Below are 23,152 nucleotides of genomic sequence, written 5' to 3' on the forward strand. Positions count from 1 at the left end.
CACCCCTGCAGGAGGGGCAGAAAGTCTATTTGGCCCAGGGTGGGGGGAGCACATGCCCATGCAGGGGGGTCTGTGGAAGCTCTTCCTGAGCAGCCGGAGCTGCAGAAAAAACAGACATCCACTGGTGTAAATCACCAGAGGTACCCTCCACAGTGTCGGCCAGTGGCACCTGCACTAGGGAGGGAGTGCGCCCAGCAGCCATTGGCTGAAGGCTGCACCTAAATGGTTAATTTCATAATAATAATGGTAATAATAATAAAAAGCACCTACAAAACAATACATCATGGTACAGTATGTTGAGCGAGAATGGGGGAAGGCTGCCACAGAGAGCAGGGGAGTAGATGGAAGAGTTCAGTTAGAAGTTGGGTAACTGACCCTGTGCTTCAGTATCTGCCATGTGGGTGTCCCTGAAGGATGCAGACAGTGAAGTCTCATATTCTGCCTGAAGTGCAGCACTTGGGTAAATGATAGGGACTGGCCAGGTCATAATGCTGAGCACCCCTTTAAGAACACCGTGAACACATAGCAGCTTTGTACTAATAGGAAGAGCACCAACATACACAGGGATCAAAGCAAGACAAATCAGCTTACCATAAATGAAGCATGATGAAGGATTTGAGGATCCTCCTCCACGTGTTTTCAGTGCTCTGATTCTATCAGTGCTGGGGTCAGTGAACTGCGATGATAAATAATACTTTGGAAGCAGAATCTAATATGAGTTAATGCACTTGTAGGGTTACTTGTTATCAAATATATTGAGTATTCAAAGACTCAAACAGTTGCTTACTCCATTACTTAAAGTAAATACTCATTTGTACACCATGGGATGAAGGAGCACCCTACCTGTTTGCTTACTTTTTCATTGTATGATGCAAAATACTGTGCATGCCTTATGGTACTACTTTGTTGCGCGTATGAAGGGCAAGTGAACTGTGTACAAAAGGCATAAGGGTCACACGATACTTGCAAGCAATAATGTGTTTCATGCTTTAGCATTAGCTTACATGGGTGAGGTAGCTGAGAATAAGCTAGGCATTCACTGTAAAGTTATTTCTTGTCCCTCATCACTGTTGCAGTGGACTGTGGCTGGAGCATTTGGACAGTGTGGAGCTCCTGCAGTAGAACCTGCAATGTTGGTACAAGGCGACGTTACCGCTCTGGAACCAATCCACCTGCAGCCTTTGGGGGACTCAAGTGTGAAGGATCCAATGTGGAGATCGAGTTCTGCAGCCTCCAGCCCTGTAGAGGTGAGAGACAGAACCCTTCTACCTTCAATCAAGCACCTCTAAAGTCTAAGGTCTAGGCAGATCATTATGGGTGATTGTGGGAAGTTAACCCCTCCTTGTTCCTTTAATCTGATTTTCTCTTCCTCTCAGTCCTGCACCATGCCCATCAAACCCAAAAAGATTCCCTCATTGCGCTCCCATGAATGAGTGTTGCTAACATTTTGACAGCTCAGTTTCTCTTACTTATATTATCAATAACATAAGTAAGAGAATATTCTTAGTTCCCAGTTTTATGAATGTGATGGGCAACCATTAGATGCCACTGAGCAAATTAAGACCACAGAAGCCTAAAAAAGGCAAATTGCTCACTGAAAAGTCCCATCCCCTCCATTTCCCTTCTTGTGTGTGTTTTTTTATGGTATATGAAGCAGAATTTACCATCTTCTGTGTTTACCCTAACTTTTACATTCTTTTAGGCTGTTTATGTACAGGGATCTCTTTATTTTGCTTTCGAATGTATTAAATTGTTTATGTTTTTTGCATCTTCTCCCCATCCTGTGACAATTGATCATTAATTTTCATCTGCTTTTTTATTTTGTTATTTTTGATTTGGGTTTTTGGATTTACATATTCATTTTGATATTTTGGGCTGTGCCACCATGCTTGCCATGGTCACTTTTGTTGCTAAAAGAAATGTGAGGTTTGTAAGGTTGATCAATGTATTAGTTTATACTTTTAATTCTCATTAAATGTGCCTGAGCTTGATAGAGAAGTGTGGATTGGCAATGCTGATTTTGAGATTATAGGTTGTAATTAAAATGATCCTGAGACTGAGGTTTATCTCAGTCATCCATATCAGGTGTTGCCCATCCGGCAATACTCATTACTTTCTCTGTTTTCTGAGGACTCAGCCATATGGTTGCAGAGACCAGGTGGAGACCATCAAGGTGTCTGGTTGCCAAACCACCAAATTGGTCAGCCAGCACTATAAAGATCTAGTTTGCAGATCTTCTTGGAAACATTAGTACTGCTGTGTGTGACTTTAATTTATGGTATTGTAACTACTGAAATTGCTACCCACTGTACCTCTTTCAGACATTGCCACCGAAACTGTGAAGAGCTTAGAAAATAGGGCTAACTTGCAAAGGGAATCTTACGTCTGTAATCTCTACGCTAACGCCTATTTGCGCAGGGATCGCAATTGAAAGTTATGCAATGTTGATCACACCTGATAATTAGCAAGTGCAATAAGGTTTTCACCCTAATACATTTTGGCAGCGGAAACCTGCTTGAATTTAATGGGATAAAAAGGCCCTTTAATTCCCGGGACATGAAGATTTTTTTCGCTGTTATTTTCTTTATGGGAAAAAATATTTTCCTTGTGGAGCTAGGACTTTCCCTACCCCCTAAGCAATTTGAGGATGTTGGTTACCCTTCCCAGCTTGGTAGAGGAGTAGGTCAATGCTTATAATCTCATGTGTTTATGGTTGTTCAGACTTCTAAAGCAAACCATACCTTGCGTGGGGTTTGTTGCAACATAAGTATATGTAGTTATGGTGGCAATTATGTGGTAGCAAAACCATTCAAGTCTGAAGGGTATCCTTATAAAAATAGCTGCCATAACTCACTGCAGGTATCTCTAGTTAATGTGTATTCCCTGGTCGAAGGTAACCCTGTTTCATTGAACAAATTGTCTTCAGCATTAGCAGCATTTGAGGGAGGGCTGATAGTGGGAGGAGATTTCAATTTCTTCTAGCTGCCAGACCTTGATGCTTCTTCTAGTAAAAAGGTGTAACCAAAATATAAGGTTGCAAAAATATTTGCGGAATATTGGAAAATTTTGGGGCTGGTCGACCCTTGGAGTGCTGCAAACCAAGTTAAAAAAGAATATACTTTCAGCTAAGCATAAAAGTTTGGCTCGTTCTGACTATTTTTAGATTTCCTCCACATTGGGATGTAAAGATTTAAATATGTTACCTAACGATTTCTGATCATTCCGCAGTGGAGTTGGAAATCCTCCCAAAGGACCTCAGATTGAGAAACCGGAGATGGATTTTTGATAAAAGTTATTTAGAAGACGAAGACTGGGTTCAGCTATGTAAAGCAGAAATATAGAGCCTTTTTGATCAAAACAAGTGTTATGCCTCTATTGACATGGTATGGGATGCCATAAAAGCGTCTCTGTGTGTATTCATGATCTCTAGTGATATAGTCTAGTTTTGAATTATCAGGTAAGAATAAATCAGGTTGTAGAACAGGGTTAATTGTGAGTATGAAAGGTTCCTTAAGAATGGCTCAAGAAGGAATAGGAAAGTGCTTGTAGATGCGAAAGCTGACCTTCTTGATCATTATTACGTCAAGAATTATGCACACAATTCAATATAATGTGAGAGGATCTATGATGAAAGCAATGATGTGGAAAAGTTAATGGCTTGGCAGGCACGGGACTGCAACAGGCGACCTGCAATATAATTAATGTTGTGAAATGCCAGAGAACACAGAAGTATGGCACTTCAGATAAGGAGATTCAGACTATTTTTTAATATAATTTTAGCAATATATATAATATCTCTCCTAAAGTTAATTACATTATTGTTAGGACTCTCTTGCTATGCAGGTCCTGCCAAAGAATAAACAGAGGTCTATGGATAGCCCCTTCTCTTTGTGTGAGCTGGAGGAGGTATTAAGTAGTCTGCCCCTGGTTAAAGTTTGCAACCTCGACGGACTGCTTGCTGAATTTTCTAAGACATTTTCATGAGTTTTAAATCTATATTTATTGGCTTTAGCTAATTTTTTATTTATTTTGATAAACAGATTTTATTGATTTTAAAACACTGAAAGTGGCAAGATGTGAACAATTGACACACAAGCATCACAATAAATAATAAGAAAAAAAAACAACAGTGACTGTACAGATCATCGACAATCAAATGGTACAGCAGAATGATAAATGGTCTCAACCAGAACTCTAATTCACGTACAATTTTAGTCCGATTGACTCAGCCACTTCCCCCAAACCCGCCCATGTTTGCCGTGGCAGCCTCTGGCTTCATAAGCCATAAGCTCCTATTGAGTGCAATAGTCAACTTCATCGCCGCCATCCCAACAGGGTGGGAGGGGAGAGGATATCCATCTAGCAGCAATATCATGCTTAGCAACCAGGAGATCCGTACTCAAGAACGCTAGTTCAGCTCTCGTACCTCCAGAACCCTCAAAGACACCAAGCAGTATCAGCAGGGGGAGTGAGGAGCCTTCCAAACAAAAACTTCTGTTAGGTCTCAGAAAACCGTGGTCCAATAGTTCACTACCACAAATCAGGACCATGCCATATGATAGAAATCGGCTGGATCTAACCTACATCTGGGACAGGCAGGACTAGGCCAAAGGCCTGTGCGGTGCATAAGTGTCAGAGAAAGATATACCAAATAGAGATAATAGGTTTGGTCAAGCCGTAGTCAAGTGGAGATAGCAAGTTCTCGGGGCAAGGCATCATGGCATCCCTCCAATTGTCATCTTACATGGGACCCAGCCAACCGTCCCACCAGGTTCTTAGGTGATAAATTGATGATCAGGGTGCGATGAATCTGAGAGATCCTGTCAAGGTTTCCCATAAGTAGTTTGGCCTCTAGGGGATTGAACTCTGGCAAAGTGTTGGTCACTGAGACATGCGTATAGTGGGCATGTAGGAGTTTATCATATTTAGAGAATTTGGTGTTTACTAGGTTGTAGGTGGCCTGAAGATTTTGGAAAGAGTGTATATGTGTCCTGAACCAGATGTCCCCCATTTGGCTGATATTAATAAGGTCCAAGGTTTTAAAGCCTTGAAGTGCTGTCACTTCCCACAACCAAGTGCCATGCCAGATGGGTGTATGTTGTGTAAGTTTGGCATCCCATTGCACATGTCAAAGTGCCACTCTCCAGGCCAAGAACACCAACCTATTCACCAGAGGGAAGGAGGTGGGGACTAGAGAGCCATCGAGCAGAGCCTGCCGACAAGGACTGCTCCAGATGACAGGTAGGGTCGAACCATCCCTTATTGAACCATACGTGAATTACAAGAAGGGGATAGGCCAAGTAGTAAAGATAGAGATTAGTTATTCCCAGGCCACAATCATATGGACATCGCAGACCGTGCACAGGGGAAAGATGGAGTTGGGACGCTTGCCACAGAAATGTTTTGGCCGTCCCCACCGGGGTCCAGAACCACATCCGCGGAAGGTGGAGCAGCAGATCCTAAAAGTTATACAAGAACCACTAGAGAATCGTTATTTTGTAGAGACCTATATGCCCATAACATTTAGAGAGGGGGATTGCCACCTATTGAGGTCAGCTAATTTTATTTTCAAAGGTGGATTGCCCCTTCCCTTGCTCACTTGGCCACTGGATTCAAGATAGCCTGGCTGATGAGGATTAAGCCAGGATGCTTGTTTCCGGTCCATGGAAGACATGGCTTGGCAGTTCGGGCTGGACTGTTCCCATGAGGCACAGGGTCAGACTGATTTGCATATAGCCATGTCTGAAATGGGGTGGCTGAGTGGGCTAAAGAATGATGATGGATTAAACCCAGATCAGTTGACTGGGGGTGAGTGTTTGATTTGCTCAAACGCTCCGTCCATCATCGCTTTTTGTATCCCTTCCGTCTTTTAAGACAGGAAACAGTAAGTTTTCTTTAAAAAGGCAAATATGCAGTGGGAAACTGCCTTTTCAACGCAGCTTGAAACACCCGTTCTATTTCCCCGCAAGATGAGCAATGCTTTCCTTATCACGTATATGCGTGGTTAAGCCAGTTGGTGTTCTAGTTGTTCGAGCGGATTGGGAAGGAACCGGACGTCATGCAGCAGGAAGGACTAACGGGGACATGGCTGGGTAAGTTGGGCTGGGGCCTGGGAGGTAGGGGTAAGTTCTAGGGGGTTTTAGGGCTCACAGAGGGTGCTGGGGTCGAAGTAGGTTTTAGGGGGCTGAGTTTTAGAGCTCATGGCAGGGGCAGGAAAGGGGCAGTTTTCAGGCCTAGGGTGCAGTTGGGCTGGTGCCAGGGGGGATGGGGTAGGTTTTAGGGGGTGGGGACTGGTTTTAGGGATCAGGATAGGGGGTTGGGGTATTTTAAAGGGCTGGGACAGGTAGAATAGACCACACGAGGCCCGAATTTTAGGGCTCAGGGACGATGGGCTGGGGTGTGATCTTTACCACACATGTCCCTTTACCAATCATGTCTTTACCATGAAATTGCATTGTAAAGGCATGTGTGGTAAAGGCATGCATGGTAAAGATGCAGTTGTGGTTTAGACCGCGTGGTTCAGGCATGTGTTGTTGAGGCATGCATTGTTCCTTCACACTACCAGATCCAGTAGATCGAAATTCATATTGTCCAGTTACTCTTCTAAATTCGGACTACAAAATGATAATTACGTTGGCTGCGAATAGAATTAATGAATAGCTGTCATTTGCAAATTAAGTAATTTTTAACTATAAACTGGTTCTTGACCAAAAGTCACCTCTGAATTGGACCAGAAGACTTGTAGGAATTATGAATGTGGTCCTTAGTACCTTAAAGACAGCAGTCCCACTTTATACTTTATACTGGTCCCACAGCATAAATGAATGAGTGAAGGGGTGTTTAAGGCAACAAGCTGCTTATGGATTCATCTGCTTCTGCTGGCCCAGCAGCTAGAAGCAGGGTGTGTCTGTGCACACGTTGGTAAGATGGCGTGTTGTTTTAGCACCAACTGTTCATACCTGTTGTGACTTGTAAATCATGAGTATGAACCCTGGAAAGAGCAACTCTTCTTTCCATCGGTTCAAGTTCGAACAACTTCATACCCATAGGTCGGTGTTTTGACTAATAAAGCGCTCCTAACAATTATTAATTTGAGGCGGTGTTTGAGATGGGATCCACCAGAAACTTAATTTTTGGGTGGTCATCAATTATTTTTCCTCATCAGACTTTGATGCAAACCAAGAGAGTGAAATGCACACAAGGGGGAATGGAGGAGGATGAGAAAGACGGAAAACGATGACAAAGGGAGAAAGCTGGAACCTGCAAGTGTGAGGTAAAAGGTCAGGGAGTGACTGTTGGTGGGAGAAAGAGGTATTAAGTGAAATCAAGATTATTCAGCCTTGGGATTTGGCAACACTGATTATCAATAGCGCCGGCTCCTCGCTTCTGAGTAAAACTTTAGGCCTTTGCACTTATTATTTTACCAATTAAGTTAGAGCCCCTAATATATATTTTGGTCCAACTAGACTCTCCATGCATGGTCTTTTAGGCCTACATGTAATAATGTAAAATGGGAACCAAAAATCCAAGAATGCATAATGCTATTGGCAAAAAAAAGAAATGATTCAATTGGAATATCGAAGACAGAATATCTTAGTATGGGAAAATCGAAGGTAAACTACTGAAACAAAAATATCGAAAGGTAATCAGTAGGATAATCCTGTTGTCCTGTTACCAATTACAATCCCTGTTTATTAGCCGTGAAGCAAAGAAATATTTGCATACCGCCCATTTCCCAGGAGACTCTTTAAAGATTGACTCCCTGCATAACAATTAAAGTTTGTTTGCATTAATGGAATCTTTGGAGACATAAGGCAATCCTCACCGCTTGTGTTCATGATGACCAATACCATTATTTTACTGCACTCCTCTAGGTTCAGCTGGCAACTGGGGTCCATGGTCGGAGTGCTCGGTGCCCTGTGGGGGAGGATACAGGAATCGCACGAGGGCCAGCGTGGTGCTGCGCCGGATCGAGTTCTCCACTTGCAATCGCCATCCCTGCACGGGTAAAGACAGTCAATATTTTTACTAACGGTGTGCTTTCTCAAAGTTCTTTTTCTTCTGTATTCTGCTTTTGGTTCTCATTTACAGGTGGAGCAAGTGCTGGATTTCTGACAATAGAGTTTGAGTTAGCTCTGTCACCCAAAAACATTGACCTCACGGTCGACTCACCACAGGGTTGTCAGGTCAGAGGCAATAGCCCTGTCCTGTACATGGCGGGGCTAATGACACTGATTATACCAGCCTAGATCCCAAGCTGAGAAAACAAAAGTGGCCCCACGCACATGCAAAAAACTCCCTATGAATCAGGGTCATAGTTTTTTATTTTCCACAAGCAAACACAAGTGTTGGGAGTTTGTGGAATGCCAAGAGGCCCAAGTAATATTGCAGTCCCCTTGGTGTTCAGCTTTGCCTACAGTACACCCATCTCACCAGTAGATGCACTGTAGGTACAGAGATCCCTGTTAGGTAGGTGGACATCCGTAAATACAGACAGTTCTCCACCTGAAGGCCGCTGCTGACTAGATTGGCTTGTGAGCCATCTACCTTGGTCATAATGACATTTTAAATCTGTGTAGAGCTATGAATGACACTGGGGGTTCAGGTAGAGTCTTTCAAAATTAGAACTCTGAGTAAGTGTGCATTGATGAGACCAGATCTCTGAGTGACTGTGGATATTATAAAGAGTAGAACCCCTTATTATAGCGAATTGAGATCTGTGCGATTATCTAGAGCCGAGCTCTTAGTGTCCATCAGTATTATCAAGAGTAGATCTATGAGGGCTTCTACATTCTAAGTATTATTACAAATATGCTTCTGAGTTGATCTGTATCATGATGAGGACTTTAGATCATTTGGTGTTACCTCTAGCACAGCTCTGAATGGGTCTGTGTGTTAAAAACGACTCACTAACAGAATATCTGAAACATAAATATTGCGTGAACAGAACATCATGTCAAAAATATTGAGGACCATAATATTAAGAAGGTAAGTGCAAATAGGTATGTATAGATGTACTCTTCTTAGCTCCCCATCTACTTACCCTGAAATTGTATATATTGTCAAAGTACATATATGATGTGGAGTTATATATTGTAAAACTTTGCTTATCTATGTAAACTTACCTTCGCGATATTTTTGTTCTTAATATTCTTGACACAATATTTTGTCCACACAGTATTTTTTCTCCGATATTTTGTCTCCACACCTTAAAAATCGAGCTCAGCGTTAGTCTGATATAATCACAAAAAGATATTTTAGTGATTCTCTTTACGTTTTCTTATGCCTGTACTCTGTGTTGAGTGCCTGGCCTGTATCTTGAGTGAATTGACGTACTATCAAAAGCAAATCCCTGTAGGAGTTTGTTAATGTTAAGAACAAAACTCTGAGTGAGCCAAGAACAGAGCTTTTGCTGATGATATGTGTCATCATGTTTCCATTTTTTTATGTACATACGTTTTTATTCGAACTAAGCCCAAAGATATAATAAATAAGCAATCAATCCTACATGAAGCAGTTTGCCAACATACAGAATTATAAATGAAGAGGTCAGAGATATGCATGATGTTACACAGTCAAGAACCAGAGAGTAATTTTAATGATCAAACTGCATACAGCTACTTATAATGAGGCACCTATAACCAAACGAATTAAAGACAACCCTAAACAAACATCTCAGGAATTAAGCTCTTACTTAAGCTGTCACAAGAGACCAGCAAACTTAGTAGCAACATTGAACCCAGTGAATGGAAACTAATGGCGATACAGTCATACATACATATGAAGTGATCCATGGGTAAGTCTGGGTCCAGAGTTAGGGGCCCTTTGTCCAGAGCCCAATTGTAATGTGCATTATCTTATTGTATAGCACTACAATAGGCATGATTTCTATTGAGTATGCAGGGGATTATTTACAAGCCTCTTGCGCTGCCGGTGCGTCACTCTTTGTGATGCACTGGTGGCACATTTTGCTGCCCCATACTTACAAGGAGAGGAAAAGCCACCTTGTGTGGCTTTTCCTGTCCTTGTAATGCGGCCACTTTACACGCAGCACTTTGCGTGAAAGGGGCATTCCATGGGTGTTGCTAAGGGTGCTCCAACGCAACACCCATGAAACCTGACACATTTCCAGATTTATGAGAAATCGTAAATCTGGAAATGCGTCTGAATGCTACGCCTTCCCAGGGGAGGTGTAGGGAGGTGCAATGAGGAGAAATGTATTCTTTTTTCCTCGTTTTTGTCCCTCTTTTCCTCGGCAGCACACATAGTATGAGACAATCGCCTCTTATGATTGGTAATGAGCAGGAAGGGACACCTTCCTGCACTAAAACAATCATCCCTGTGACGCAGGCATCCACAATGGTGCATAGGTGCCTGCGTCGGCGTATGGCAGCTAATTGTGCACCTGCGCAAGGGGGAGCAAAGGGATCCGTCGTATCCTTGTAGATATGACGCATTCCTGTGCTTTTGAAAGTGGTGCAGCGCTGCAGCACTTTCTTGTAAATTAGCCAACACTGTATCTTTTATGATAGTTCTTCTGGCACAGTCCTCTTCATGATGTTGTATAAGCATTTGCTTTTTTGAATATTTATTTTTAACAAATTTCACGTTTCAATACAGTAAAACATTTTTGTAGTAACAGAGGATCCTATTCCAAAATCAATAGGATACAATCCATTGAATAGCTAACCCATAATGAGGTGCTTGGGAACGCCAGATCACCATTTTTCACGGCAGCGAGAAGGTCACGGTGGAAGTCGCCGTCCTTCGTCTCTGCAGATTGTAATTGCACCGGCACCGGCATCGAACGCCGAGAAACGAGCTTCCAGGAGCCTAAGAAAACACGCAGCACAGGGAGGACGAGGTCGAGGGGCCCGAGAAACAGCCGCTATCACCTTCTCCGTCCGCTCCCATCTGCTTGCCCGTCTGCTGGCTGTTTGCTGGCTGTCTGATAGCCTGAGGGCGGCTGGTCACAGCGGTTGCCGGACGGCTACTAGATAACACGGTGAGACGGTTGGAGAGCGGGTGAGCGGGGTAGGCACAGGTGCTGGCGGAGGGCGAGAGCAGCTGTCCGTGTAACAGTCCGTGTACCTGTAACCTGCAAGCGCCGTGCAAGCACCGTGTCAGTCTCAGGATCAGGATCAGGATCAGCCACCATTCCGGCACATACAAATTTTTAAACACCTAAACATTTAAAACACTTAAAAAAAAACGCAAAACCTCCTGTATATCCCCCGTAACCCCCATATATATACAAACAGGCGCAAAAGACTAAGGCGCGAGGCCTACGGCGCTGTAGGGGGGCTGCTGGCAGGTGTGAGCGCTGTTTCAGCGCTGTGATAACAACGCCTGCTAGTAAGGGTGGGGGGGTGCTGCTACATTGTGGACCCTAGTGTCAGGGGGCCAAAAGTTCCAGCGTGCGGTAGGCAGGCGTGAGCGCTGTGTGGAGCTTGAGCGCTGTGATAACAACGCCGCCACCGACACTGCCCAGTTTGCCCATCTGGCTACGTACTCATTGAGCAAAGGACCCCAAGTGAACCAGAGCGCAGGAGGTCTACAGATCTGAGGAAAAACAGAGAGTAGGACTAACTTTGGGTCCCTCTCTAGGGGGTGTGGGAACACCGCCCTTATTTTCACTCTCTTTCACTCCGACCAGCTCAGAGTGTATTTTCACTTCGACCAGTTCAGAGTGTACAACGCAACGCAGCAGTAACTTTAATAGGAACCCAGTAGGAGAAAGGAGAAACTATGAGGACTAGAAATTCGACCTTACTGCAGGCCCATACCCAGGCAAAACCGCGCCCTCACCGCTCTGCCAGAAGACGGAAGGCAAAACTCTTTTACCCCCCGGGAGCGGGGGAACTCTACCCTGGGCCAGTGCCCTTGGAGGGTGCACTCTTGGATTCTTCTGGAGCTACAGGAGCCACTCCTACGCTCCTAACCTCACTGACGGCGTCCCCAGCACGGTCAGTGTCATTGAACAATGTACAGCCGCATGCAGGGGAAGAGGGGAGGTGTCACACCCGAGCTTACCTAACCCCTCGCCCAGGTGCTACCGTAGCCACCCCTGGGTCCTTAGGAAATAAAGACATAAGAACTTTCTTGTGCCCTTTGGTAGTAAGTTCTGCAGCACCAGCTAGGCCCCAGAGCTGTATATCGCCTACACATACTCCCGTGGAAGGACAGGGCCAGAGCTTGAGCGCTACTGTGGTGCATGCTCCAGGGCCACCACTTTCATCTATAATAACCACGTCCCGGGGGGATGATCCACCCAAGCCAGGGCCAGCTGACAGGGTGGCATCGAGGCCCGACCTCAACAGAACAACAACCCCGCCCCCTTATGCTTTAGAAAATCATCAATCCAATTTCTCCCAAAACGGGGCCCCAACGACTGAAGCTGGTAACAGCCCACGCTGCAGCGTATCTGTAAAAAGAGAGTACACTCTTGATGTGTCTGGCAACAGAAAAAGTCCTAAAAAAGGAGGAGCAACTACAGAGCCATCGGCTCGGCTCATCCAGTCTCCGATCTTGTTAAGCTGGATTACCCAGGATCAAGAAAAAATGTCTCAGTCATCATCTTCTAGACGCAGCAGGGGGGATAGCCCCCCAGCGTTTGTAGACCATCTAACATTGATCAACGAGACCCTCATTTCTATGACTGGAGCCGCAATCATGCATGCCGATAAGCTCGATGCCCAGATAAACATATTACAAACAGTGGCTGATCTAATATCAGTGGTCGATGCTAAATTGGATCATTTGAATTCCTTGATCCGCAGAGTACAGGATAGCACGAATTTTAAGCCTGAACCATGTAGTTGCGATCCTATTTTGAAAAATTTAGAAAAACTCCCGCACGTTGACCACACTAATTGAGGATTTCAAAATAGAAGCGGGTAAGAACAAGGTCTCAAACATAAAGGCACCAATGCCCGACCTGTCTAAAAAAGAAGGCACAAAAAAAATCTCATCACCCGACAGAACAGAAACTTGTAAAGAAAATAATGAAAACAAAGCTGACAGGGCAGGACTCCCATTGGCGACGGATGCAAATTCCGCAGAGGTCTTATCGACCGTAACAAATACTCACGATTGGGAGAAGATGCCTATATCGACTAGCTCAGACTCTCAAAAGAATCTATCGAGAAAAAATAAGAAAAATTTAAAAAACTGAATAAGGCGAGCAAGAACAAATCCATACGGGAATGGCTACGTCCAGGCAATCAGACGCAAGGCCACACAGACATAACGGAAATGATTCAATCAGATGCTACTCTCATTACACCAGAAAGCTCGGAACGAAAGCACGAAGCTCTTTACCTGACTGACGCAGTAACAAACCCTGGGCCAGTTTCCCCCCCGGTGGCGCCCCGGCCAGTCCCACCAGCTATACCTACATGCATAGTAAACGACCTGCAAGGTCAAAACGTCGTGGAAGCGACCCAAACTTGTTCTAATGAACATGACGCCGGATAAAAACATATTTTGGACGCTGGCCCATCAACGTTGACGACGCATGTCGCGATACAAAGGCCACGGGCCTTCTTAGATACCAAGGATATTGAAAACATCTCGCTTAACAACAGTCTTTCTAGCTTTCCACTCATGGTGGCCCCTCAACGAGCCACATGGCCAAAAGGGCCGGCAATCACCCTATCATCTGGCATACTAGTAGTATCACAATCATGCGGTCAGGCCGCGGGCCCCATTGGTTATATAAATAATGCCCTACCCCAGGACCGGTAAATCAGGCTGTATCCAGAATACGTCTCGCAGGGGAGGTGGGACGTTCTCAATCACAGCAATCTTCTGACTCTTTGTGCAAACATCCCAGGGTTGGAGGGAATAAAAACTACTGACATTGAAACCATCACCTTCCTACCACCAGATGCGGACGAGAAAAATGAAACGACAGAGTTAACCTTCACGAACTCGGACATGGCAGAGGCTTTGAAAAGCCAGCACACGATACTGGAAAGCTGGGGAATCAAGATAAAACCCAAGCGCTTACAAAAATATCCCCTCATATTAAAAACACAGTTTGCAAACCCCCAGAGGGGAAACATGGTACAACCGGTTGGAGAACCACCACGCTCGCATGCGCCCATCTTCCACGCGCCAAAAATGGCTCCTACCCTCCAGGGGTCAAAAGGTGGCACAAATACTGGCCAACTCATCAGAACCCCCATAAAGATAACCACAAACCCAACCCAGGGCACATGCACATGCGCTACACTGGGAACCGAGAATAAAGACTGGTCCTGGCTGCCGCTTGCTTTAAATTCCAAGACCTAATGGTCCTTGTTTTAAACCCTGGGGTTACACCTATCGAGACGCGACAAATACACATTTAAAGCCCCCAGAGAAGAAATGGTCTCCGACGAGCTTGAAAATCATGTCTTGGAACGTTGCTGGGCTCAGGAGGTTGCTTCTCAAGCAATCTGCAGTGTCATTTATGGAGGAAGCAGACATAATTTGCACACAAGAAACTTGGCAAATCCATCCCCTCTCTTTGAGAGGATACGCTGAGTATGGAAAACCTGCAAAAAGTCCAACATTTTCGGTAGACCCTCTGGTGGGATATGCATCTATATAAAACACGCACTCAATCTGGAATTCGCGGAAATATCCAACCTGCCGGACACCATTCAGGCAGGCATTTTGAAAGGCTGCAGCCTAACTAACAGTAATTTTTCACTATTATTAATCAATCTTTATCATAACCCTCAAGGGCTCATATCTAACACGGCTACGTTGATACGCCACATCGAGCGTTTACTGCTGCAATTCGCGGGCCTCGAATGCATCATTCTTGGTGATTTTAACAAACACAACATCGGGCTTTCAACCACACGTAAGCTCCAGGCTGGGGCCACTAACGCCCTGAATGCTCTACTAAAATCCTACAAATTGGAGACAACGCACTCAGTCCTCCTAAAGAACAGCCCCGGGCTGATTGTCGGCCCTACATTTAACAACCAAACTACGGTCGACTATATAATCTTAAGTGGCAAACTCCAACTTCTAATGTCAAATTTTTTAGTGCATTCACACAGTGATAGTGATCATGCTGCCCTAATCGTCATTTTGAACCTCATAGCGGATCATCACCATAAGCTTGAATCCATCGGAGAAGCCGATGGAGAAGAACTCATAAGGCTGCCTAGAAGGATTAAATGGGAACAGACCGCAATTACTGGATTTAACAGCTGGGTTAATCAGTGGACAGGCTGGCCACTGAGCGAACAAAAAAGGGCGCCATAGAACTCTGGAACTCCACTACAGAGACTCTGGCGGGGATTCTTCGCGGGAGTGTGAAAAGTACATCACAAAGGCGTCTTTTACCCACATATGGTCATAATACTGAAATCGAAATAAGCGCAAAAAAATTAAATAAGCAATACAAACTTGCCCGCAAAATTGGGACTGCCCTAAACAAGAAACGTTTACAAGAAGTTAAAAAAAGCCATGCAAAAAAGGTTTGGGCAGCAAAACGTGCACATTGCGATGCACAATGGCTAATAATTTTTGATTTGCTCAGACCGGAAAAGTCACAGGAGTTTTGGAAGTTTATATGTAACTTGGGCCGCGGCCCAAACCACAGAGAAAACTCCCTTGAAGCCTCGATCTGGGTCGCGCATGTAAGAGCACTTTACACTAACGCTGGTCCGGCCCACTTGCAAAATGAAGCATCCACTGCTGGAGACAACTTAGATCTGTTCGCCGAGAAGATGGCTCCACCTGGAAAATCGCTTGTCGTTAACATCATAAAAAACATCAGACAAAACGCCGCTCCAGGGCCCAATGGCCTTCCCGGGCACTTATTCAAGGCAAACATCGATTTTTGGTCCAAAAATCTGACCTACCTGTATTCTGAATGCTGGCTCCTGGGGGACATACCAGATTCATGGAGAGGCTCGCTTCTACAGCCTATCCATAAAAAAGGCCCAAAATCTGAACCGTCCAACTACCGAATGATCGCCTTGTTGGATATTGAGGGAAAAGGGTATGCTAGCGCCATCTTGAGGGACCTCGCAGACTGGTCCAGCGCCGAAGGCATCCTTCCGTTCTGCCAAACCGGATTCAGACCTGGGTCTGCCACGGTTGACAACATCATTGCTCTTTCTTTCCTGGCACATCACGCACAGTCAAGCAAAAGCCTCCCCCTCTTTGCCTGCTTTATCGACTATTCAGCGGCGTTTGATGGGGTAGACCGCGCAATTCTGTGGCACAAGTTGGTCCAATGGAACATCAATCCGGTTTTGTTAAGAGCGATACAATCCCTCTATCAAAAAACATGGGTGCGAATCAAACTTTCGAGGGACCACGCCTCCGTTAAGATCAACACAGACAGAGGCCTTAAACAAGGGTGTGTGTTAGCCCCTTTATTATTCAACCTATATACAGCAGACATGGAGAAGGCCTTGACTGGGGCCGCCCTGGCAACTCCAAAGATCGGTGGATTTAAAATCCACTTTATGCAGTATGCTGATGACTTGGTCCTTTTGGACCACACGAGAATGGGGCTACAAAAGGCGTTGATGGCACTCGCTGCATATAATGACAGTAACAGGCTTGTAGCAAACCCAACCAAGTCTAAAGTAATGATCTTTGGTCATTACCCAAGGAAGAAATCTTTAAAATGGAGGTTAGGCAACCTCCTCCTGGAAAGCACACAGCGGTTAAGGACCAGCTCAATCTCGCTACGGATTCATGGAACCCTGAACACGTCAAATATTCTGCCATCAAAAACGCAATTAAAAAACAAGTGCGTGCAAGGTCACGGGAACTGGATCTGGAGGCGCTTGGAAGAAAAGGCTTGCATGAGACCCTGTGTCTTCCGCACATTTTGCACATCGCTAAACCCCACCTCACGCAGGCAGTGGGCCGCTCGGCCCTTCTCAAGATCTTGGCGTACAGACTTCACCCATTGACCCTAAATGAACTATATCCAGGTGGTCAGGCAAGCTCAGGAGTCCAGGAATGCAGGCTTTGCATGTATAAACGCGAGTCTCTGTCCCACCTCCTCTTCTGCTGCCCGGCCCTGCGTCTGGCCCGGAGTCTCTATCTTAGGCCATTACTAAGACAATCTGGATCACGTACTGCAAAGGAGGGCCTTAGCTATCTTTATACTTTGTCTACGGTAAAGCACATGGCGGCTTTCGGAAAATTTATTTTTCAAGCTTGGGCAATGCTAATGATTTCTACCAGTCGGGTCTTAGAGCTGCCTGTGGGCCCATGAACCCTTTCATTTGGAATTTCCAAGACCTATGGAGCAATTAGATAAACTGTATTTTGATTTTAATTTTTGTAATGCTGAGAGTTTTGTATTTTGGTTTTATGTAATGGTTTTTAGTATCCAAACAATAAATATCATTCATTCATTCATGCTTGGGGAGCACTTAAAGGAAATCAATTACCTCTTTGTTGTCACATAAAAATATATCAAAATGTCAGTTTGAGGTACCATAATGAAATATCAATTACACTTCACAAGATGTGGAATGAGTTATACAAGAGTTCCGTGGTTTGAATGCATGAGGAATCTTTGTTGGGGCTCTATCATGAATCACTAGTAGATTCAAATGAATTTTGTGCTCTTTTGGATTGATTAATGCTTATGCTGCATTTGTTAAACTCTCCATGAACAGAATCAGAAAAAAATATCTGCGATGACTTTATTTGAATTAATATTGCTTGAACGCTGAGGGAAGCGTAAATCATTTGTAACATGTGGAGGCCGGCCATGCACTAAAACTTGGCAAGTTTTGCGAAAAAGGCATTTGGCCGGTGATTAGGGAGATGCTTGAATTTAATAAAGGAATGAGCCTTTATTGAGACTTCTGACCGACTCTGAAGACTAGGGGCCCGATGTAGGTAAATCTAATTTACCCCTTCTAAAATACCGAATCATACCGATTCGGTATTTAAAAAGTGGTAAATTAGAGGGGGGGAAATGTAGGTAATTCTGAATCGGTAAATACCGAATCTGTAAGATTCGGTATTTACCGATTCTGTAAATACCGAATCGGTATCCCCCATTGATTCCTATGGGCCTTGAAGCCCATAGGAATCAATGTGGAATACCGAATCGGTATTTACCGATTCGGTATTTACCTATTCTTGCAAGGGTGCAGGGGGTGTCACTTTGACACCCTCTAGCACCCCAATTACAGGCTTGTGTGCCATGTGGCACACATACATGCCCTAAGGGCATGTCTGTGTGTCACATGGCACAGGTGTACATGCACAGATGTGCATGTACACCTGTATTCGGTATTCTACCACCCAATAGGATTGGGTGGTAAAATTCCGAATTCTGAAGGCCTGTAGCACTGTAAACAGTGCTACCTACATCTGGAATTTACCGAATCGGTAAAATTACCGATTCGGTATTTTACAGAATCGGTAAGTTTACCGATTCGGTAAATTTACCGAGTGTTTAAAATATTGGCCCCTACATGTCAATCACCAAATACCGGTCAGTAACGGCCGAATTCGGTCGTTACCGACTGGTATTTGGTGACCTACATCGGGCCCTAGATGTGTTATATACATAAGCCTTGAAAAAGTGATTGTGTGGTTGTAAACATGTGTTGGCTGAATCTCGTTGATGAGACCAATATTTGTTGCCAGTAACTATCTGTGTAAAGATGCCAGAAATAGTCAAAAATGTAATTACTACTGTAAAATAGATGTGTCATGATTTGTGTGTGCCAATGTCTAACGTACAATTAGGGGTGTGTGTAGACATTACTGTGCAAGCTATCTCCACTATAAACCACGAAATTAGTCCAGCATAAAAAGAAATTGAACTCATGCTAAATCTTGTGAATAGTAATTGATTGGATTACGGTGCTCAAACATATTTTAATATACAATTGATGCTTATAGTACTCAATAATGTGTACATGGGTGATGTGTCTATAATGACGACAAGCACCCCTTTCTATTTTTACTATAAAATTATCAGTAAATATTTCACAATGTGCTGCAGTAAGTATGCTTCCTGCAGAACAGGGAAGAAACATGTAAAACGCCTGTATGTCTTTATGTGAGATTAAATACATGTACATAGAAGGAATTATTTATCCTCACAGTAGTCTGTTAAATTGCTTTTTGTAGATGAAGTGTCCATCCAGTCCATGAGGTAATACAACATTTTAAAAACGACGTGACAGTTTCTAACTTAGTATATTCTGCATGTTAGGTAATTAAATCCTTCCATATTTTGTGATCATTTGGTTCTTAGTTTAAATGTAACCACTTTCTAACATAACCATACTTTTCCTGTTATGTGGGGAATTCTCCTTGCATTTACTCTTCCCCACGTAAAACTTTGAGGTAGTAGCCTTGAGGTGATCTATATATATAAAAACGAATGTGTGTCTGTCTGTCTGTCTGTTTGTCCTTTATGCATTACTACACCATTCATTCGATCACCAGGAAACTTTGGCAAGTTGTTGAGTACACTCCCGCAAAGGTTTCTGGCATAAATATTTTTTAAATATCGGCCCCCAGGGCCCTCATAATCTTTCGAATACTGATGTACGCACCAGACAGAAAAACAAAAAATCGTGTATCCACAAGCACTCGAATAAATAAATAGAATTAAAACACCATTCATCTGATCGCCAGGAAACTTTGGGAAGTTGTTGAGTACACTCCCGCAAAGGTTTCTGGCATAACATTTTTTTAAATATCGGCCCCCCAGGGCCCTCATAATCTTTTGAATACTGATGTACGCATCAGACGGAAAAACTAAAAATCGTGTATTCACAAGCACTCGAATAAATGAATAGAATTAAAATGACACTTTGAAATGTTTTCCATATTAAAATGAATAAGTTTCAATAAAAATGACATAATGTAAATTGAATGTTATCATAACGAGTTTCTTTGAATTTCCTTTTTTCGGAGATCGTAGCAACGCGCGACGGGTAAGCTAGTTTACTATAAATATGAAGTATCCATATAGAAGAAGAAGAATGTGTTGTGCATTATTATTCAGACACAACCATACCATAATTTAGTTATGTATTAACATTATGAGCTTCAAAATGCTTTGGTGTCCATCTTTTTCACTCAGAAGGTCCTTTGAGCAATTTGTAAAGCCCTTTCTGAAATTAAAAAAGCACACCCCCCTTAAAAGTTATTTCTTATTTGCTAACCCGTTCAATAATTATAGCATTTTTACAGCCCAGTTAATTTTTGAAGAGTTGACAAAACTACCCAGCAGCCCCCTTCTGAAAATTGTTTCAGCAGCAAATAATAGCTAGACAAATAGTCTTTACCCTCAGAATATCATTCATTGAGGAAAGACATGGAGGGATGATTGATACTGAGGTCTATTTCCATCAAGCATTGATAAGTGTAAAGGGTTTAACAGGGCACAGAACCTCACTGGTAATCAGAATTCAAATGTTCGTGGTAGAATGGAGACAGGTCCTTCTTTGTCCTTAAACAGAGAGCCCTTACATGGTTTTGTCTATCTTTCACAGTAGTGCATCCCCTCTTTGTTTTTCAGGTGAAGAGCCCGGTGTTTGCGCTGATGGACAGGTCTGGAAGGAGTGTGCTGATGGACCAGCTTCCTGTGCTGATCTGAGCTCTGCCAGCTCCAATAGGACTTGCCAACCGGGATGCTACTGTCACGCGGGCTATGTATTGCTGGTGGGTAACATATTTTGCTTCCAGTCTGCATACAGTACAGGTGACACACGTATATATATAGGAATGGAAAATCTATACCAGATTTTCATTATAGCCACATAAGAAAAACTTAGATGACATGAAGGCAATTCACAAAGGTATTTTCAGTCGTGAATGTAAACGCTTCATAGGAATTCATTAATGGGTTCCTGGCAGGCATAAATGGACTTACTACTGCAAATTCTACTGCCATCAGTAATAAGATCTCTCTAGTAGTACATCCCATGCAAGGGGTGGGAAATGGATGGAGAAAGGCCAATGGTTAGCCTTGTAAGTTTGGGAACGCACACACACGTGCTCATTCCTGGGCATTCACAAACTGCTATCTGACTCCCCACCCCAACAATGATCAGAGATTTACTCCACACAAGTGCTGGAATAACTGCCCTTCCAAGATAGGATGTGAAACGGATCACCCCCACATTGATGGAAGATGCGGTAGAAGAGTTTTCTCAATTATAAAAATAAATAAAAGAACAATATGTATTTGCACAGCACGCTCCTTAAACCCTGTGCATAATAGTACTCAATGTAGATTTCTGCACAAGGGGAATAGGAGCCTGGGGGTATCTCAAATGACATTCCTAGAGCTATGCCTGGAAACGTTCCTTGCACAGCTTTCCAGGATCAGTACTGGCAATGCATGAGAATTGCAAAAAGTATTAAATCTGCACTGTAGCCAAGCCTGTTAGGTGACACGGACAGACCCGTGCCCCATTTCTATTGGGATTCCCTGATCTGTATGTGGATCTCTCTGTCCCTGGCATTTTAAACTCAAAAAAGGAATATAAGATGTATTCCTATAATGGCCATCATTAAGAGTGTGCTGAGTTTGGTGCTGGGGTACAGCAGGTGGCAATCTCTAAATCAAGTTTTATCCATGTTCTAAAATCCGGCAACTACAAGATTTGTCCATGGGATGGGAATAGCAATATGGATCCAGAAATTCTGGGCTCTTTATGTTTTTTTTTGTTTCTCAGAACAAGTGGAAGTTGTTAGCAGGAGGTATTTTGGGGTTCAGCGTAATCATTGCCTTCTCCCCTCAGGTGCTGCAGAGGTCCAATGGGGACTCGGATGTGGTTGTGTCCCATGGTTTAACCAGGTGTTTATTTCACCTGATAAAACAGGACTCGGTCTCTCCAGACTCAGAAATATCAGGTCCAGAGGTATTGGACCATTTGTAATCGATTGATGGTAAAACAACTCATTTGCAGTCCACCCTCCGGGGGCATACCGTCACTCATAAGGAGGTCTTAAGTGGAGTGTTATGTAGAGCTTCCATATTTTGAAGGACACAACTACAGGTGTGAATTTAGGTCTTGAAGTCCTGTCCCAGAAGTGTATAAACTGATCAGAGACAGGCTTGGGATTGGCAACTAACATGGACAATGGTTTACATCAGAAACACTGTAAGCAGAGGCAGGGGCTACTCTAAAAGAAGGCAGGGAGATGCTGTGGATATTTCAAATAATACGGGTGATAAATCCATTATGATTTGTTTGTTTAATAACTAGGTTTATTAACCAATTTAGTCAATATAAAAATACATAAAAATCATCTGCAATTTTACCTTAAAATCTTAAATTCATTTATTAACCCAACTAATGAACCTCCTACTTATACATTGTTCGAAGTGAATAAAAAGTAATTTGCTGCTCCAACAGGTCGAGCATTGGCTGTGAACTGTAAATACATACGTCACCGTTGCAAACATTTGGGATAAAACAGTTCAAATCCTGGCCCATTTTATTACAAAAGTTAATAGGAAACACTAGTGAATGCATTCACTTTCTAAGCAATATTTATCTAAATCTGGGCTCTGGAGTTGGCACAATATATTTTGGGGTTCCTCGGGTGTTTTTACTCCTTGACCACATACCTAGTGATGTCTTTGATGAAGCAGACTCCAGATCACTTCTAGATGAAGTGTGCTCCTAGATCTGGCAGTCCTCATGGGAGAGTGTAGTGGGGGGTGGCTGAGTGGTGAAGAATCTAGATAAGGGTACTGGAGTGGGGCTCGTCGTGAACAGCAATAGAGAATATTGTTTCATGAGGGCATAGTGGTAAAATATCCTCTAGAGAAGTCGTTGAGATACAAAAACATCAAATGAAATCAGAAAGTCTTGAGACCAATGTAGAAGGGCGACAGACTCAGTGCAGACAAAAACCCTGATAGATCTGGCTGAGAGAGTCTGTGTGTAAAGAGGAGGCAGAAAGGAGCAGGCCTGCTGGGCCCAGTGGTCCTTATCAGCCCTCATAGTCTATGTTTCTCTGGCGGGCGTGGGGCAGTGTAGTTGCACGTCTCTATTCGGAAATGAGGCTTTGCTCCCCGGCACCTGGCACAGTGCCTTATGAGGCACTTTTAATCAAGGCGTTGTGCCTTATCATGGCAGGCGATCTTGTTTAGAAAGTGAATTACTGTATCTCCTCATTGATTGGGATA

At 43.6% G+C, this 23,152-nt stretch overlaps 1 protein-coding gene across 1 annotated transcript in view; it reads left to right on the forward strand.

Moving 5' to 3' along the window:
* Positions 1–23,152, forward strand: part of LOC144784018 (SCO-spondin-like) — a 1,726,865-nt gene that overhangs the window by 915,205 nt on the left and 788,508 nt on the right. Inside the window, exons 70-72 of the mRNA XM_078662721.1 lie at positions 1,077–1,247; positions 7,881–8,006; positions 20,528–20,670. Of these exons, the coding sequence (XP_078518847.1) occupies positions 1,077–1,247; positions 7,881–8,006; positions 20,528–20,670 (440 nt within the window). The remainder of the gene's footprint in view (positions 1–1,076; positions 1,248–7,880; positions 8,007–20,527; positions 20,671–23,152) is intronic.

This window comes from Lissotriton helveticus, chromosome 10, assembly GCF_964261635.1.
Source record: "Lissotriton helveticus chromosome 10, aLisHel1.1, whole genome shotgun sequence".
Taxonomy (NCBI): domain Eukaryota; kingdom Metazoa; phylum Chordata; class Amphibia; order Caudata; family Salamandridae; genus Lissotriton; species Lissotriton helveticus.